The 20606-nt window shown below is 18.8% G+C and overlaps 7 protein-coding genes across 7 annotated transcripts in view; 4 read left to right on the top strand and 3 right to left on the bottom strand.

Annotated features, from left to right (window-relative positions):
* Positions 1-31: 31 nt before the first annotated feature.
* On the top strand, positions 32-1671 carry PADL01_0407900 (conserved Plasmodium protein, unknown function; the record flags this gene model as incomplete). The annotated part of the gene is made up of 3 exons (XM_028685197.1): positions 32-1158; positions 1258-1477; positions 1597-1671. 3 exons carry the CDS (start codon positions 32-34, stop codon positions 1669-1671), a joined length of 1422 nt encoding a protein of 473 aa, XP_028536720.1.
* Positions 1672-2559: 888 nt separating this feature from the next.
* Positions 2560-4079, top strand: PADL01_0407800 (zinc finger, RAN binding protein, putative; the record flags this gene model as incomplete). The annotated part of the gene is made up of 5 exons (XM_028685196.1): positions 2560-2581; positions 2903-2942; positions 3123-3193; positions 3285-3557; positions 3631-4079. 5 exons carry the CDS (start codon positions 2560-2562, stop codon positions 4077-4079), a joined length of 855 nt encoding a protein of 284 aa, XP_028536719.1.
* A 330-nt stretch (positions 4080-4409) lies between these two features.
* On the bottom strand, positions 4410-6098 carry PADL01_0407700 (conserved Plasmodium protein, unknown function; the record flags this gene model as incomplete). The annotated part of the gene is made up of 1 exon (XM_028685195.1): positions 4410-6098. One exon carries the CDS (start codon positions 6096-6098, stop codon positions 4410-4412), a length of 1689 nt encoding a protein of 562 aa, XP_028536718.1.
* Positions 6099-6841: 743 nt separating this feature from the next.
* On the bottom strand, positions 6842-10084 carry PADL01_0407600 (conserved Plasmodium protein, unknown function; the record flags this gene model as incomplete). Its single annotated transcript, XM_028685194.1, has 1 exon — positions 6842-10084. The coding sequence occupies one exon, from the start codon at positions 10082-10084 to the stop codon at positions 6842-6844; it is 3243 nt and encodes a 1080-aa protein (XP_028536717.1).
* A 2621-nt stretch (positions 10085-12705) lies between these two features.
* Positions 12706-13221, top strand: PADL01_0407500 (conserved Plasmodium protein, unknown function; the record flags this gene model as incomplete). Its single annotated transcript, XM_028685193.1, has 1 exon — positions 12706-13221. The coding sequence occupies one exon, from the start codon at positions 12706-12708 to the stop codon at positions 13219-13221; it is 516 nt and encodes a 171-aa protein (XP_028536716.1).
* A 652-nt stretch (positions 13222-13873) lies between these two features.
* Positions 13874-15853, top strand: PADL01_0407400 (AAA family ATPase, putative; the record flags this gene model as incomplete). The annotated part of the gene is made up of 1 exon (XM_028685192.1): positions 13874-15853. The coding sequence occupies one exon, from the start codon at positions 13874-13876 to the stop codon at positions 15851-15853; it is 1980 nt and encodes a 659-aa protein (XP_028536715.1).
* A 555-nt stretch (positions 15854-16408) lies between these two features.
* Positions 16409-20606, bottom strand: part of PADL01_0407300 (conserved Plasmodium protein, unknown function) — a gene marked incomplete at both ends in the record, with an annotated part of 5538 nt that continues 1340 nt past the window's right edge. The window contains one exon of the mRNA XM_028685190.1: positions 16409-20606. This exon is cut by the window's right edge and continues 1340 nt beyond it. Coding sequence (XP_028536714.1) covers positions 16409-20606 — 4198 coding nt within the window.

Raw genomic sequence — 20606 nt, 5'->3', positions numbered from 1 at the left:
CCCCCTTTTGGTATAAGCCTTATAATTTCAAATGAGTATTTTCTTTAATAGAAAAGAACCCTCTTTATTTTTATATTTTTTTTTTAAAAATGTGAGAAATATATATTCTTTTAAACATAAATATAATATAATATTATATAATAACGTTATAAAAAGGAGAAGTCAGAAAAAGGAACTATTTGATCAGGTGTGTCAAAGAAAGTGTTTTACAAGTTTAGAGTGTGAAGAAATAAATAATGAAAATGAAAGAGATGAAGAAGACAAAAAATTTAGTGATGACAATAATATTAGTGATAATGACAAATATAATGAAGATGAAGAAGATGATAAATATATAAAATCCTTTTATGAAATATATGACAATAATAAAGATACTTATGATTGCCCTAAAGAACTAATGAGGTTTATTATAAAAGAACATATGAATGTAAAGATAAAAATAAAATGTTCTAGTCCTCGGAATATGAAAAAATCAGATGTTAAAAATATTATAAATAATATGTTTGAAAAAAGTAATATAAATCAACCGAATAATATAAACAAAGAAAATAATATACACAATGATAAAAATGAAATTCATAATAATCCAGATGAAAAAAATTATGATATATATTATTTATCATCAAGTTTTAAAAATTATAATTACCCTGAAAGGAATGTGTTATGGCCAAATCCGTTAGTATATAATCATCGTTTGCAACCTTTTATTTTGAAAAAAGAAAAAGAAGAAAATGTAAATGATATGAATAATAAAAAGAATACAAATAATTTAAATGACAATTTTGAAAGAGACAAAGAAAATGTAGAGAGAAATAAAAAGAGGCTAGAAAATTTATGGTCTTATAGTTCAAGTTATGGTGTTGATTGGAATACACTAGATGAATTATATTTAGATTTTAAAACCAAAAAAAATGAACATCAAAATGAATGGGAAAAAAATAAAAGTAAAATTATGCTTTATGCTTCTAAAGTATGTAAAAGGAAATTAATAAATAGCCGAAAAAAATTACTAAACGAATTAAATATTGATTATTCAAATAATATATATGCTAACTATGATGATAGTGCTATCAAAAATGAAGAAATAAATTTAGATGAAGATAATACTGAGTATAATTTGTTATTACCTCGATCCATTTTTAGAAAATGGACACGCACGTAAGTTATTAAACCATAAAGTGAATATATATATATATATATATATATATATATATATATGTGTGTATTTATATATATATATATATTTTTATTTTTTAGGCTATATTATTATTGGAAAGATAAATATATGCATTACTATCATAATACTCTTTGTGATTACTTGAAAGGTGAAATTGTAGACCTACAACTTTTACGAGAACAAAATGAAAGAAATTTAAATATATCAAATAAAAAAATGATGAACAAGCATACTTATAATTTAAAACCAGTAACTGGATCTAACTTATATATTACAAGATATATAAAAAGGAAAAACAACGTAATAATAAATAAAAAGAAAAATATATGTTTATGGATATTCTTATTTCTTCTCATTGTGAAGAATTGAAGAACAAATATTTATATATATATGTATATATTTTTTTTATTTTTTTATAGAATGAAGAAAATGATGATACATTTGATCTTACGGGAGTCGGCGAAAATATATACAATATGGTTAAAAGAGAATAATGATAAAAAATAATTATGGTGATATATTTTTTTTTGAGTATTAAATAAAAAGGATTACGCACATAATATAATATATATATATATATATATATATATATTATGCTTCTATTATATAAATATAACAGTATGAAGTACTGTACTAGTTTTATTTATTAATTTATTGACTTATTTATTTTTTTTGTCACATATATAATATATATATATATTTATATTTATTTATTTATTTATTTTATTTTTCTTAAAATCCTATTAATCCTTAAATTTTAAAATGCATATCAATAAAAATGAAAAAAAAAAAAAAAGAGATTACTTTTATTATTTAATAAATTAAAGATTATATTGAAATTAATTCGGGATTTCAAATATATATCTCATCTATTTTTTTTAAAGTAAAAAATGATGTGTCATTATATATGTATACCATATATATAATTAATATAATATATGTAATATTATTTATATATGTATTATGTATGTAATTTTTTAAAATGAAGCGGAAATATTTTTTGACAAAATAATAATTGTATTATTTATCGAACCGTTATTCTTTTAAAAAAATATAGAGATAAAAAAAATATATATGTATATTATTTAATTTTTTTTTTTTTTTTTTTTAATGTGGAAATTAAAGAAATTTTTTTGAAGTTTGTAAATATTATATCGTACAATATATATACAATCATTTTGTTATTTATTGATATTTTTGTTTTTTTTTTTAAATTACAATTATAATAATAATTATATTATATATATATATATATATATATTTTCTCAATATATTTGGCTTCCCCTAATTGGATGGATAGCCAGAAGAATTGATGAAGATATTATATTTTATAACATAAAATAAAATAAATAAATAAAATATATATATATATTAATATATCAATGGATAATCACAAATATATAGGTTATAATTTTATATATTATAGGAGATAATAAATATATATTTATATAATGATTTTACTGCATTTTATTTTTTCCTATTGATTTTATTGTCAAAGTGGATATTGTGAAAAAAAAAAAAAAATAATACATATATATATATATATATATATATTATAACTGTACGAATAATTTAATGATTACATAATTATTTTGTACATTAATAATCATATGTATTTACAACAATAATATATATACATATATATATTATATATATGTATAGGTTAAAAATATAATTATGTATAATACAATATTTTTGCCTTACCATATTTTATTTTTTATGTAGACAAGTCAAAATTAGGGGATTGGATTTGCACAGATGAAAAGTAAAATTTGTATATATATATATATCTTTACATTTTAATTATATATATGGAAAAATAAAATATATATATATATATATATATATAAATGTACATATGAATATATATACGTATATATGTAAATATATATTAATTTTATATTGTTATACCAATTAAAATATTTAATCGTAATTAATTTGGAAGATGTCGAAATGTTAATTTTTCCAAGAGGACACACTGTAATCGATGTAACAGAGTGAGACCCAAGAGTATAGGTGATTAAACATTATATAATATATATATATATATATATATTTATATACATATATATATATTTTTATATACATATGGTCATTTAATTTATAGGAAAAAGTACCAAAAATATATTTTTCAAATCAAATGACTGGAAATGTGACGACTGTGGTAATCTTAACTGGGCCAAGAGAGAAAAATGTAATATATGTAGTAAAAGTAGATATACAAAATTATTAAATGAACATAAAAATAATAAAGAAATAAGAACAGGGAAAGGTGGAGGGCATTATGATATTCAGCACAATAATGAGAAGCGAGTTCATGATTCAGAAGATGAAGAATATGATGAATTTGGAAGAAAAAAAAAAAAAAAAATCAAAACAGGTAATAATATATATATATATATAATAAATACATGTCATGTATTTTGATTTTATATGTTATTATCATTTTTTAGAGGATCATGAAAAAAAGGAAAAACGATATTCAGAAGATAGTCATATAAATAATCATAAAGATATATCATATAAACATAATAACAATTATAAAAATAAAAATTCAGATAGATCCAGGTCCAGAAGTTCTTCTTCTGGTACTAGAAGGAAGGAACATATTTCCGATCGTGGGATTGAAATAAAAAAGTATGATAGGTTAAGTAAATATAATGACAAATATGATAGATCAAATAAATATAATCACAAATATGATAGGTCAAATAAATACGATGACAAATATGATAGGTCAAGTAAATATAATGACAAATATGATAGGTCAAGTAAATATAATGACAAATATGATAGGTCAAATAAGTATGATGACAAATATGATAGGTCAAATAAGTATGATGACAAATATGATAGGTCAAATAAATATCATGATAAACCTAATAAAAATGGAAAGGATTAAGAAAAACTAATTTTTAAATGGGATATATAAAATACACATATCAATATATATATATATATATATTAATAAAGTAACAAAAATATAATGAATTAACGTATTACTTGTCAATTAATATAGACAGACACATATATATTATTATTATTAATTTTGTTTGTTGTATATTTTTTTATTATAATGTATATTATATGATAAAATAAAAAAAAAAAAAAAAGAAAATTTACTAAGACATTATATTTTTAAAAGGTATATGTATATATATATATATATATATATATATTTTTATTTTTATGGTTATCCTCCCCCTCCAGAGACATACCCCTAAGTTATCATTCAGTCTTGCATAATTTTTTTGAATTCATTTGAAGTTATATTTAAAATTTTGTTATTTTGTAAAAGGTTGATTTGTTTTTTTAGTATGACTATTAGATCTAATTGTTTTTTGAAAACATAAATTAATTCTTTATTTTCTTTATTTAATTTGTTTACATATTCTTTTTGTAGATTTTTATCAGATGAGAGATTTTTATCCATAGTAGAACTATTTTGCAATAACATTTCTCCTTTATTTTTTAAAACAATTTTATAATTTTCAATTTCATTGATATATTCATTAATTTGTTCCTCTTTTTTTTTTAATAAAGAATTATTTTCTTCAATATTTTTTTTTAATTTTAAATTTTCCTCTTGCATATTTTGAATTTTTAATTCCTTTTCATTATCTCTATCTAATAACATTTTGTTTTCATTTTCTAAAATATTATATTTATCATTGAGTAAATTATACATTTCATTTGATTCATTTATTTTCCTTTCTAATATTTCCATTTCTTTAGATAAATATAATTTCTCGTTTAATAATTCTTTGTTTATTTCTTTTATTTTATTATTATCATTTAATAATTCTGTATTTAGTTGTTTCATTTCGTTATTCTCATTAATTTGATTATCTAGAGAATATTGTATATATTTTCTATCTTCTTTTATTGATTTTATTTCTTCATTTAAGCCTTTTACAGAATTATTATTTATATGATAATCTTTTATTTTTTTCTTATCATCCTTTAAATTGTTTACATTATCATGACTCTTATTTTCTATATCGTTTAATATGTCTGTATGATTGTGTCCCTCCAATAAATAATTTTTCTTGTTTTCCAAATGAGAAAGGTCCATATTGGTTTTATTCCCCTTATTATCAGAAAACAAATTATCATCAGAATTATATATTTCACTATAATTATATTTCTCAGCATATACATTTTTATCATCAGGTATATTTTTTTTATTTTTCCCACTAACATTTATTTTTCGAACGATTATTTTTTTTTTCTTCTTTTGAATTAATTCTTTATTATCTCCTTCAGTAGGTGTGTCCATAACAAGTTCATTTTTTTTCTGTATAATTGAATTTAATATTTCATCATCTGAATCTTGTGTCTTCCCATTTTTATTAATTACATCACAAGATATATCATTGATTGATTCATTATTATTTAAATTATCGTTTAATATTTTATTTGTTTCATCTTTTTTATTTTTTACTCTTGTACGTATTACCCTTTTTATAACTTTTCGTACTACAGGCATATTACTATTATTTATATTATCATTATTATTATTATTATTATTATTTATATTTTCTATTTTATTAATATTATTACAATCATTATAATTCTGCTCAGATAGTTCTTCATTATTCATATTATTTTTTTGTGTAAATCTTCTTACGATTATACTTCTTTTTCCTTCTTCATTTATATTTACCGATGTTTCCATATTTTCCCTTTTATCATTTGTCTCCTCAGGTTTCTTCACAATTTTTTTTTTTCTCATTATTTTATCTCCTTCATTAAATACAGATTCATTCAATGTAACTCTTTCTAATTTATTATCTTCGCTTTTTTTTTTAATTGTACTTATACTGTTAAGCTTCTTTACACTGTTTGTCTCATTTTTCTTTTCTACATTCTTACTTTCGTATTTTATAAAAGTATTACTCTTCAATTTATTATTCGACATATTCATAAAATGGGTAAATTTTTTTTAAAGAAATTCCTTTACAAAGGGGATATTATAATAAAAAATATGAGCATACACATAATATATATTTAATTATATAAATATATATATATATGTGTGTATTTATTAATAAATATATATATATATATATATATATATATAATTATACTTTTAAATTTCCAAGGAATACAAAAAAAAATTATTTTCAAAATTCCGCAAAAAATATAAAAAAGTTTTATCAAGTGTGCATAGAGAAAAAAAAAAAAAAAAAATATTTTAAATACAAACAAATATATAAACTACGGTATAATTATATGATGAAACTAGTTTAAAATTAAAAATGTAAAAAAGATAAACAAATTGAAATAAATACAAACATATATATATATATATATGTATATATTTATAATGAATTATACATAATTAAAAATAAAAAACATAAAAAATTAAAACAAAATAGGTTTCATAACAAATGGACAAAATTTTAAAATGACATAAAAAAAAGAAAATAATAAATAAATATATAATTATAATATATTAACAAAAAAAATAAATAATAAAATAAAATAAATCAATAATAAATATACTATAGACACATAAACACATTCTTATAATACACGAATTATATTTTTATTTTGTAGAAATATTTATAAGTAACATTTTCCACATTAATATATAAAAAAAGTGTCTACATGAAATATATATATTTATATATATATAATTATACATAATATCTAAATATTTCATTCGTCGTCCTCACTATTATCAGACGAATAAGAATAATACATTTTTAATATATTTCTTTTTTTTCTCAAAAGGGCTAATTTTTTATTTTTCAACATATTTTCTTCATGTGTTATACTATTATGAAAATTACTCACATCTTCCTCTAACATATTATAATCTACTTCTTTATTCATACCATATATTATCTTATATCTTTCAATTATATTCTCTAACATTTTGTTCTCTTCTATTTTTAATTCTTTTAGTATAATATGTAATTCATTTATATAATTACTATTAGGTATTTCATCATTCATAATATCATCATCTTCCTCCTTATTTATTATATCATCATTTTTTTTTATTTCATAGCTTGAACTAGTTAATCCATTCTTATCACTTTGATTCATATTTTTCTCGTTATTTTCCATATACCCCTTTAAATCCTTATTATTATCATTTTGGCTAGTTTCATCTTTATTTTTATCATTTTGGATATTTTCATCTTTATTTTTACTATTTTCGCTAGTTTCATCTTTATTTTTATCATTTTCGCTAGTTTGATCTTTATTTTTGTCATTTTGACTAGTTTGATCTTTATTTTTATCATTTTCGCTAGTTTCTTCTTCGCTAATATCAATTTGGCTAGTTTCTTCTGCATAATTATCCATTTGTTTAGTTTCTTCATCACTATTATCCGTTTGGTTATTTCCCTCTTCATTATAAGATTTTTCCTCATCTTTGATCTCTTTGATGATTTCGTTCATGTTCAAATTTATAATGTCATCATTATAATTATCTGATTCATCTGAAAAAAGAAAAATATCGTCTATTAGTTCTTCTTCTTTTTCCTTATTTGTATCATGTACATTATTTTGAACAGTTTCATTATTTATATTTTCTTCATTTATTTGATGTTTTCCATTCTTTTGTTCTTGTCCCGTTTGATTATATTTTATGTTTTGTGATAATTTTACAAAATTTATTTCACTTTTTAATAATTTATTTTCCAAAGCATATAACTTTTTCTTGAGCTTTTCTTTTTTATCTTTTAACAAAATATGTTTTGTCTTTAATTCATTCATATCCTGTTTGAAATTTTCTAGCATTTTTAAATTATTATTTTCTGTTAATAGCAATTCATCAAATTCGTTAATTGTATTTTTGACTTCGTTTAGCATTTTACTTTTAAGTAATATTTTTTTTTTATTTTTTAGGTTTTCTTTTTTTATATTTATATTATCTACTTCGCAATTGAGTTGGTTTATATCTATCACAAGTTTTTTTTTTTTATCTTTAATGTCATTAATATTTTTCTCCATATCAAATAATTCTTTTTTCAAAAAAAATATTTTCTTTAAATATTTCGCATTTTGTACATTATAACTGTTATTTACATTATTATTATTATTACTATTGTTGTTGTTGTTGTTGTTGTTGTTGTTGTTGTTGAGATGTAATTTATCATTTTCTGTTATCTTAATAATATCTTTGTTATTATTGCTTATGTCTTGATTATTCTCATTATTATGATATATTTGTTGCACATCATCTATCCTAGGGTAGTGCATAAGATCTGCTTTATTATTACATACAAATATCAAATTATTTTTCAGCTTGTTTAAAAAAACTTGAGTTGAAATTTTATTTTCATTACAATTTTGATAAATTGTTTTCAAATTGTTTAATTGTTTATCTATGTTTTCCTTAATGTATATGATTTCTTGTTTTTCTTTATTTAATAGATCAAATGAGTTTTGTAATAATTGAAAGGATGTATTTATATCGGATTGTTTATCTATAAGTTGATTTAATTGTTTGGTTTGTTCTATTTGTAATTTATTTTTTTCATTTTGTGCTTGTTTTTTTTCATTTTTTTTTTGTTCAATTTGTTGTTCTAATTCTTTAATATGTTTATCAATAGAAATAATTTCTTCATCAATTTGTTGTATTTGTGTTTCATATTTCATATTTGTATCTTTTATATTATCATTTATATTTCTCATTTGTTCTTGTAATTCTTCCTTTTGTTTTATGAATTTTTCTTCTTCTTGTACAATATTTTTCTCTCTATTAAAAACTTCATCTTGATCATTTTGTATATGTTTTTTTTTATCTTGAAAAAAGTCCATTTTGTATTTTTTTTCATATTTTCTATTTTCATATATGTTACGCATAATTATTTTCAAAAGACAAATTACATAATGTGTTAACATATTATTATTTTGATGAATAATTTTTTTTTTTTCAAACAAGTGATTTATATGTTCTTCTAGTTGTTCTAATAAGAGATTATATTTAAATATTTTATTTTGTATTATATCAGCAATATCTAATTTTTCATCAATTATACATATTTTTTCTTCATCTTTATATTTTTTCCTATCCTTCCTTATGCTATTTACATAACATATTAATTTATATATCATTTCATCACAATTATATTCTGTTTTAAAATTAGATAGCCTTATATAAATATAGGAATGATATATAAAAAAAGAAAGAATTATTAATATTTTTTTACTTAATTTATTTTCGTATAATTTTTCTAACATGTCATTTTTTAATTTTAGACTGTCTCCATTATGAAAAAGTATTTTTTGAAAATTTTTTAAAAAATAGTGTAATTTATCTAATTCATCTTCAAAAGGTGTATTACAATAATAATCAATATTATGATAATTTTTTATATTATATTCATTTATTAAAGGACTTTTTTCTATTTTCGACCTGACTTGTTCAGGTTGCATAGATGATAAAAGTTCATGGCTAGTTAACAAATTGTTATTATGTTGATTGTATAAAATATTTGTATCATGTAAAATAGAATTATTACTATTACTATTATTATTATTATTGTCATTATTAATAGAACTTATTGGTTTTATTAATTCATTAAATTCATCATAATTACTAATATTTGTATCGGTTACATATTTATGATCATTATGAACAGAATTATTTTTATAAAATATGGAGTTTTCATTTTCAATCGAACTTTCCTTATTAACATTATTATTACATATATATATATTTGAATTATTTACACATGATAATGTAATATTATTATTATTTTTTATATTATTATTCATATGATTTAAATAGTTTTCATTTTTTTTCTCATTATTATTTATATTGATTACGTCTAATTCGTTTAATTCATATCTTTTATTATTATCATTATCTGTAACATTTGTTTTATTTATTATTTTGCTTTTCCTTTCCGATGATTTTATGGACATACCTTTAAACATTGACATTTTTTTTTTATTATTTCTTTAAATAAGTTATTATGATCAAAATAGTTGTCCCAACAAAAACCAAAAATAAAATAAAAATAAAATAAACAAAAATAAATAAATGAATAAATAAAATAAATAATGTAATATATAAAAATAATAAGAAGAGAAAAAATTCAAATCATAATACAAATGGTAAAATTTAATTATATATTTTAATTTGAACAATAAAATATAAATATTACATACATATATATTATTTATATATGTTCTTTTTTTTTTTTTTTTTTTTTTTTTTTTTATTATTTATGATTATAATTTTAAATAAAACCTACAATTTAATATTTCATATTTTGAACTTTGAAAAATTATAATATTTTCTACAATTTGGTGAATATTTTAAATAATAATATAAACATTTTTTTCATATATTAAATATATATATATATATATATATATATATATATAAATGTGATGAATATAAAATTATTCAAAAATTATGTATTTTTATTATGTATATCATACATGTAATATTGTATTATTTTATTTCAATATGCGCAATATTTAAATATATTCTTCTTCATATATTTCATAAAAAAATATAATAAAATATATTTATATTATATATATTAATAATATTATTATAAATATAAAAAAATATTTATAAAATTATTTTTTTTAATTTAAATAACAAAAAAATACATAAATATACATATATATTATTATTATTATAATTAATATATATATATATATAATAAATTATTAAGCTGATGTATTATTTTTTTTATATCTTCCTTTTTTATAACCATATTTCTATATTTTATGAAAAATAAAAAAGACCCCAATTAATCATATTACCATATTATTATATATTATATAAATATATTTATATTAAATATTTTATTTTTCTTAATTGTGGTTATACATAATGTCAAAATATTTCTTAATTATATGACTTATAAAATAATATTTTTGCAATGTTGGCATTAGAAAAAAAAAAAATAAAAAATATTTATTTTATTATAATATAAATATATATATAATATTTTCTATAGTGTCCATATATATTTTTTTATTAAATAAAATTATAGAATATTTTCTCTTGTTTCTTTTTTTTTTTTTATATCCCTTTGTTTCTGTTTATTGATAAAAATGTTACTCAGAATATAAAATAAATAATATATGAATATCTATAATTGTAATATTTTATATATATATACAAAAAAATAAAATGATATAATATATACCATAACCATTAGAATCTTCACAACTTGCATTATATAAATTTATATACTCTTATGATTATCATCTTAATGAAATTATTTGAACATGTGCATTACAAGTTTTTTTAAAATACATATATTACATATATAATAGTATTGTTATTATTTTGTATTTGTATATTTATAAGAAAAAAAAAATAATAAAAGGAGAAACATATAAATAATGTTTCATAGAAAAATATAGAAAATCATTTTGAATTTTTTTTTTTTTTTTTTTTCCTTTTCATACATTTTCCTTGCACACATTTATAATTAATATTTAAGAATGTATTCGAAAGAATAGGCATGCAAACCTATCTTATTTTTTTGTTATATTTTATTTTTATGTTTTTTATAATTTATATATTAAACCATAAATATTATGGGAAAAAAAAAAAAAAGGAAAATATAATATTAAAAAATATTATTTATTTTATAATATATAAATTTATTACAAATGTTATATATAATTATATATATATATATATATAGTGTAGATCTTATTATATTTATACACATATTTTTATATTCTTTTTATTATAGAAAAATTGTACTATGTTGATGCCTTAATGCACATCCAAAGAAAAAAAATTCTCATTTTTTTTTTTTCTTTCTTTTTTCGATTTAAAAAAAAAAAAAAAAAATCAAATAATATATATTTTATATGTACATATATAGTTATTAATATATAAGAAAATTGTATAAGAACAAAAAAAAAAAAAAAAAAAAAGAGCCATGCATAATTCTTTTTTAAGAAAAAGCCTTATATAATATATACACAATATGTTGTATATGTAATATGTTATATGTGTATATATATATATATATTGGAAGAACAAAAATAAACAGAAAAAAAAAAAAAATAAAAACTATATAGTAACAAAATAGATGAATTTATTTTTATATATAATTATTTTATTTATTTTATATAATTTATAATGTAATTAAAATATTAAGAATTAATTTTATAAAATAATGGTTTAATTTTTTTGTTATACTTATATAATTAAATATATATAATATATATATGCATTATTCTATAATTAGCTATTCGAAATGGCTGTGGATAGTGTTTAGATTTTTTTTTTTTTTTTATTTTTTATTCTATTTCTTTTTTCTATAGAAAATATATATTTTATTATATAATTTTCCTTTTTATTTTTTTTGTTTTTGCTTTTTTTTTTTTGTGTACATATATTTTTATTTTAACTGTTTTTTTTTTTTTTTTTTTTTTTTTTTTTTTTTTTTGGTTTTTAAATGTTTTGCATATTGTGATATATATATTTTTTAAACCATACACAATATAGAGTATAATAACTACACCAAGGAAAGGTAAGGAAAAAAGAAAGAAAGAAAAAAAAAAATAAATATTTATAAATAATGAAGGAATATGAAAATTTTGACATGATTAAAAAGAAATTCAGTCCTTTACTTTTTATATTCCGAAGAGATGAAGAAAATGAAATAAAAAAATATTCCAAAAAATGTACCTTGGTAAATCTTGTAAAAAAAAATAATCCAGCTCCCCCGAAAGAAACAACAGAGATAACTAGAAGTAGACCAAATGTTTTTTTGACTAATACATTTCATAATAATATAGAAAGACCCTTTAATACATTCAACAGATTTCATCATAATGATATAAAAGAAAGAGGGAAATATTTTACTACCAAGGATATGATAAAAAATAGAGAATTAGCTTATGGTAAAAATCTTGCTTTAAACAATGTTGTTATAAATTCTAAATATTTTCCAACAATTATAAATAATAATATAATAAAATATTCAAAAGAAGATAAAGATCTCTTAAGAAAATTAGATAAAGAATATGTAATTGTAAGTAAAGTATACACATATATTAGGGAAGATAGAAGTTTATATATTTATATCTTTTAGATTTTTTTTTTTTTTTTTTTTTTTTTTTTGGGGTTAAAATATTAGTCCTTGACGGTTTTGTAATTATATATATATATAATATATATAATATATATATTTTAATTGTTTTAAGTTATATTTTGTTTTTTTAATTATATATTGTTTTAATTTATATTAATTAATTTCTTATTTATTTGTAAATTTTTTTTTTTTTTTTTTAATTACTTTTTAAACCGTTTTATATTTTAATATTTTAAAAAATAAGAAGAAAAAAGTGGTATAAAAATAAAAGGATGATTTGAAATACATATCTATATATAATAAATGATTTTAAAAAAAAAAATAATCTTTTCATTTACCTCTTACATTTTTTTTTAGCATAATATATACATATATATAATATATATGTATGATTTTAATATATACAATCATATTACCCTTATGTATTTTATTTATTTATTTATTATTTTATTTTTTTTGTAGTAGTATCAAACCAATTACTATATATTAATTATTCATATATTTAATAATTTCCTTTATTTTAAAAATATATATATATAATTATGTTTATTTCATAATGGAAAAAGATAAAAATTAAGTGTATGAAATATATATCAACCTGTATATAAATAAGTATAATATATTAATATATATATATATAATTGTTTGTTTTATGATGAACAGTATAAGCAGCATTGAGGCAAATGAAATTATATACAATAATTTATTAGAAGAAGAAAAAGACTGTTTCCAGGATATTTTAATTAATGATATATGGGATATTTATGATTATCAAGAAAAACAAAAAAAGAATGAGTTATATAAAAAGAATGGAAATAATAAAAATTTTATAAATGGAAGTAAGCATAATGAATTTCCTTTTTTTGAAAGAAGTAATATATATTCACATGAAGATAATCATAATTTAGAGAGAAAAAAAAAAGAACAGGTGGATTTAAATGATTTAATATTTTGTGATGTAAATAATAATATATTTGAGAATAATGAGGATGATGAAATATATAATAAGGTTATGGATTTGTTGAATGAAAGTGAAACAAGTGATGTGTATGAAAAAATAGAAGAAAATAAAAATTTTCTTAGTGGTATCAAACTTGTAGATATAAAAAATTTTATGAGTTTTGATCCATTATTTATTAAAGTATATCATGAAGAATATAAAAATGAAAAACAAAATAAGATAAAAGAGAAACCTCATATATCTAATAGTGAAAAGATTGAAAGTGCATTTAAAATAAAATATACAGAACATGTAGAGAAAGGTTCAAAATTAAAAAAGAAATATCAAATAGATTCAGACTTAAGTAGAGCTAGTAAAACAGATTCTTATATACAAGATAGTGATGATGGAATTTATAATGCAAAAGAATTGAAAATGAAAAAAAAAAAAAAAACTTACAATTTGTCTGATGATGAAAATGAAGATAATAATAATAATAATAATAATCATCATCATAATAGTAATACAAATATTTCATCAAAAAAACAAGACGCGTTTTCAAATGCCTTTGACATTTTAGTGAAGAGAAAAAATGAGAAAAATGAAGAAGCAATTAAAGCATTTAATTATATTAATGACAAAAAAAGAAATCGTGATTCTATCAAACATAATAATCATATTGGTGATAATAAATATGATAAGAAAAAAAATTATAAGAAAAGTAATGATGATACAAACGGTGGAGGATATGATGAAATACCTGAAAAATACTGGTCCTTAATAGAACAAGGTATAGAAGTAAATGTAATACGTTATGCTCTAAGTATGAAAATGGATTCTAATGAACAAGTAAAAGAATCGGATATTATAGGGTTATATGATATAAAAAAAATAATAAAAGATAAAATTGTAAATGTTATATTAAGACCAGATTTATTTACTGGATTAAATAGAGCAGCTAAAGGAATATTATTATTTGGACCACCAGGAACTGGAAAAACAATGGTAGCAAAATGGGTAGCATCATCTTGTAATTGTTCATTTTATAATGTAAATACATCATCATTATTTAGTAAATATATTGGAGAAACTGAAAAAATCGTTACAGCATTATTTAAATGTGCAGAGGTAGATAATCCATCTATTTTATTTTTTGATGAAATCGATTCATTATTAGGAACACGAAAAAAAGATGAAGATGATACAACCATTAGAATTAAAAATCAATTATTACAAATGATTGATGGAATAAATACAAAAAAAGATATTATTATTGTAATTATAGGAGCAACTAATAGACCTGATATGATAGATGATGCAGCTTTAAGACGTTTTAATAAAAGGGTATATATACCTTTACCAGATTTTAATGCAAGAAAAGAACAAATAAGATATATTATATCGAAACATACACATTCAGGATTTCAATTAACTGAAGAAGAATTAGATTCTATATCAGTTAAATTAGAAAACTGGAATGGTAGTGATATATATCATCTATGTTCTAAATGTTATGAATATGTTTATGATGATGCAGTAGAACAATATAATGGAATACAAAATATACCCAATGCTTCTATATTTAGAGCTATCAAATATAATGATTTTATTAAAGCCATGACACAAGTAAATACGTCTTATAAAAATGTTTTTGATTATGATGAGTGGAGCAAAATGCACAGCTCTTTATAAATTATTCCAAATCAGGAAAATTAATACACCATTAAATAAATATATATATATATATATATATATGAGAAACTTTATATTGAATATATATATAAAATTAAACACATTCTAATTTCATATGATAAGGATCAACCTATACAATTTGTTTTATTTTTTTGTTTTATAATACACATATATATATGTGCACATATATATATATATATAATTTAAAGTAAGAATTAATAAAATATTTGTTTAAAAAAAAATTCAAAACAATGTAACAAAAAATAAAATAAAACAACTAACAAACAACATGAAAGAAAAAAAAAATCATAAATATAAAAAAAAATACAAGACAAAACATACATAATATATATATATATATATTATTTTTTACTATGAAAAAAACAAAATAAGTATGGAATATTCATTTAAACATAAAATAATATTTGTTATAAAAAAAAAGGAAAAAAAAGAAAAAATATAACCCCCCCTTCATCCATGGGTTGCATTAAAATTTGGAATGTATATAAAATATCAATTATATATATATATATTTTTATATTTATTTATATTTTTTCATTTTGAACTTTTTTTTTTTGGTAAACAACTCATCCTTGTTTTTTTCCTTGAGTTTCTACGACTTGATTTTTTATTTTCATAATTATTTTTTTCTTGAAAGGTTAATTTATCTTTAACATTAGATAAATTACTAGATATTTTTTTTTTAATAAAAGCTATTTTATTAACATCATCTTCTTCATTTTCTTCATCTTCATCATCATCGTTTTCTTTCAAATTTACCATTTCCATAGCAGAATTACTCATATTTCTAGAAATTTTAGATTTGGAATGATATCCTTTTTTATCATTTTTACTATTTAATCTACTATTTGATGATAGATAATTATTATTTTGTTGATATGCATTATTCTTTTCCTCTTGATTGTATTCATCGTCTGCATTATCATCATCATCATCTGTATATATATCTACACCTTCTTCTGGAAATAATTCTGAACTATTTAAATTTTCATATAATACTGAATTTTTATGTATATATTCATTATTTTCATTAGCATAATCTACACTATTATATTTTTTGGGTACATAATTATATTTGTGTACTTTTTTTTTCCTTGCATATATTAAACCTAGATCTGATTTAAATTTATGGTATGATTTTTTCGATGAGCTGATTGATCTATTGATATTATTATTATTATTATTATTATTATTATAATTATTATTATTATTGTTAATATTATTATTACTTGGTATTTTCGTTTTGGTTTGATAATAATAAGTATCATCAGCATTTACATACATTTCATTTGTACTTTTTCTTCTATATGAATCATTATTATATTTATTTATTCTCAAACTTTTTTTCTCATTATTTTGTTCTAATTCTTTAAAGGAATTATCATCAGAATCTTTATCTTGATGTATGGTATCTTCATATTTGACAAATTTTCCTTCATATTTATTTTTATTTTTTTTCATACTGTTTCCATATAACAATGGATTACCATAATTATTCACATTATTATTAATATAATTATTATTATTATTATTATTAATATTATTATTGTCGGTTCCTAAATATGTTGAAGTAATTTTTTTACCTTTTTGATATTCATACTTTTTATTATTATCAGTATCGCTTAATGTATCAGATGTATCATATTTATTATTATCATTTGTTTTATGATTTACACCTATGAAGCTTTTTTTTTTTGGGGGTAGAGCATACAATTTTTTCTGTTTATTATCTGCTGGATCAGTATTATATAACATTTCACTAGTATCTTTTTCATTATCATAATAAACATTTATAAAGTGTGCATATATTTCTTCCTTCTTTATTCCTAATATTTCATTATATATAAGATTATCTATTTCTCCGTCATTAATATGTTCTAGATCTATTTGTAGCTGACTAAAGTTTTCATACTTAAAATTATTAATGTTTTCATAAATTTTTAAAGCCTTTATTTTTTGATCAATAATATTATAAAAATTAAAACAACTGAATGCTATATTTTCTTTATAAGCTTTTAATATTATAACATCCATATCAGAATATAATTGGTTTTTATATTTTTTTTTAATTTTTATATTTCCAATAGCAAACTTTTCAAAGGTTAAAATAAATTCTATCTTTAAATCATTAATTAATGTTAAAAACATATTTGGTTTCATGGGTAATTTTTTTTCAATTTTTTTTCTTATATGAAGTAAGAAATTATCTATAAGAACATTATATAACATTTTACATTCAAAATTTTCTATTTTTTTTTGTAATTGTTTAGGTGTATAAAAAATATTATTATTAGTTGTATATAATAACATACTAATATATTTATATATATAAGTACCATTATTTTTATACATATTATCTATTGCTTTCCCTTGAATATATAATTCTTTTTTTATTCTGCTTAATTCTTTCATATATTCTTTATTTATAATATATTCATTATTATTTGTATATAATGATGGTAACATGAAAATATTTTTTCTTGTTAATAATTTTAGCATACATTGAACCTTTTTCTGTGTTACATCATCATTTATCATATTTATGAGTGAATCTAAATATTGTCTAGCTAAGGAATCATATGAATAATTATCATAACCATAATGATAATTATTACCACTACTACTATTATTATTATTATTATTATTATTGTTAATATTATTATTACCATGTTGATTATAAAACATACAGTCATTTAAAGGATTATTCATATTCTCATTAGCATTTACATTTATATTTACATTTATATTACCATTCATATCCTCCTCTTTAAATAAACATTCATTTTGTAAGTTCATTTGGAATAATTCTTCTTTATTTACATCTCTTAATACAAATATAAAATATGGTAAAGAAAAATTATTTTCATCAAAATTGTCTTTACTAGAATCTTCACTATCTGTATTAGATGAATCGTCTTCACTTACATCTGATGACAAATTGGTATTTGTTTGATTATCATTTATATCTAATGGTTCTTCAACAGTTTCGATGTCTTCCTCATTCTTATCACTATCAAGATTATCATTACTTTTGTTATGATCTTTGTTCTTGTGATGATCTTTACTCTTTTGATGATCTTTGCTCTTGTGATGATCTTTACCCTTTTGATGATCTTTGCTCTTTTGATTTTCTTTATTTTTTAGATTTTCTTTATTTTCTTTATTTTTTAGATTTTCTTTATTTTCTTTATTTTCCTTATTTTTCTGATTATCTTTACTTTTATTATTCTCCTTTGGAGATAGCGCCTTTTTCATATTCTTCAAATCAAATTGATCACCTTCCTGTTTACCACTTTCTAATTGCTCATATTTCTTTCTTCTTTTTCTCAGATTTTCTCTAATATTTTTTATTATATCATAATAAGAAGCCAACACATAAAACATATCTAAACAATTTTCTTTACTTATATGTAAAATTACTATATTAGAAAAGTAGAAGGAAAGTGTTATGAATTTATTTATATTATTTTGTAATTCTTTTTTTTCATTACAATATGTAGCTTGTAGAGTAGTAACCTTTTCATAATCTAAATAAAGATAATTAATTTTATTTTGATTCCTTGTAATATATGCATATATACAATTTTCTTCTGTACTGATTTCATTTGTAAATTTATTTATTTCATTATCATTTATAATATAATTTGAAAAGGTAGAAGATCCACAATTTTTGCCTATATTACTAATAACTACAGTATTTTTATATTTTAATTTTTTAAAGATCTTTTTAAATTCTTTATTAATTTTTAAACTATATGTGTTACATAAAAGATCATTATTTGTATTTTCTTTATCATACAAATTGTTTTTTGTATCCTTTTGTTTTTCTGTTTTTATATCATTCTTCTGATCTTGATTGTTTGTATTTAAATTATCTTTTATAGAATATACAAATAATTTTGGTTTAGGTGTATATATATCAGTAGTATATTTATATATATCTAATAGTTCATCATTATACAAATTACAAATTTTTGTATTCCTTTTATATAAAATTGATGAGTTGCTATTCCTATTTTTATCATTAACATTATCACAACTTTTATCATTTATATTTCTTGGAAAATAAGATGGATATTTATGTTGATTTAATTTGTAATCATATAAAATTTTATCATATAATTCTGTTTCTTTTTTATAATTTGTATATCTTGGTATATTATTATATTCATTTTCATTATTTGCATGAATACTATTTTGATTAAGGGTCTCTACTCGGCACCTAGAAATACCATCCTTACTATTAAATGTATTAACATCACCATTAATGTTATTATTATTATTATTATTATTATGATATGAATTTCTGATCATATCCTTTTTGTAGTTATTATCTCCCATATGATTGTCGCCATATAATAAATTCATACGATTATAAAAAATATCCTTTCTATCATTTGTTATATTACTACTATTAGAGTTGCGTTGATCAAACATATGTTCATAATTTTGTTCATACTGATGTAATAGATAATCATATATATCATTTTCATATATTTTATTATCATATATTGAATAACTGTCTTTCTCTTTTTTACACATTTCTTTATATGGATCATAATGATTTTTAACAGAATAATATACAACCTTTTTATTTTTATTATAATCATATACCTCAAATAAGTTATTATCTTTATCACCTTGATTATTTTCCACTGCATTTAAATCATCATCATTATTTATATTATCATTCATATTATCATTTATCTTTTTATTTTTATTTTCATTTTCA

The sequence above is a fragment of the Plasmodium sp. gorilla clade G2 genome (assembly GCF_900097015.1).
Source record: "Plasmodium sp. gorilla clade G2 genome assembly, chromosome: 4".
Classification (NCBI taxonomy): Eukaryota; Apicomplexa; class Aconoidasida; order Haemosporida; family Plasmodiidae; genus Plasmodium; species Plasmodium adleri (nom. inval.).
This window is presented reverse-complemented; position numbering and strand designations above follow the sequence as displayed.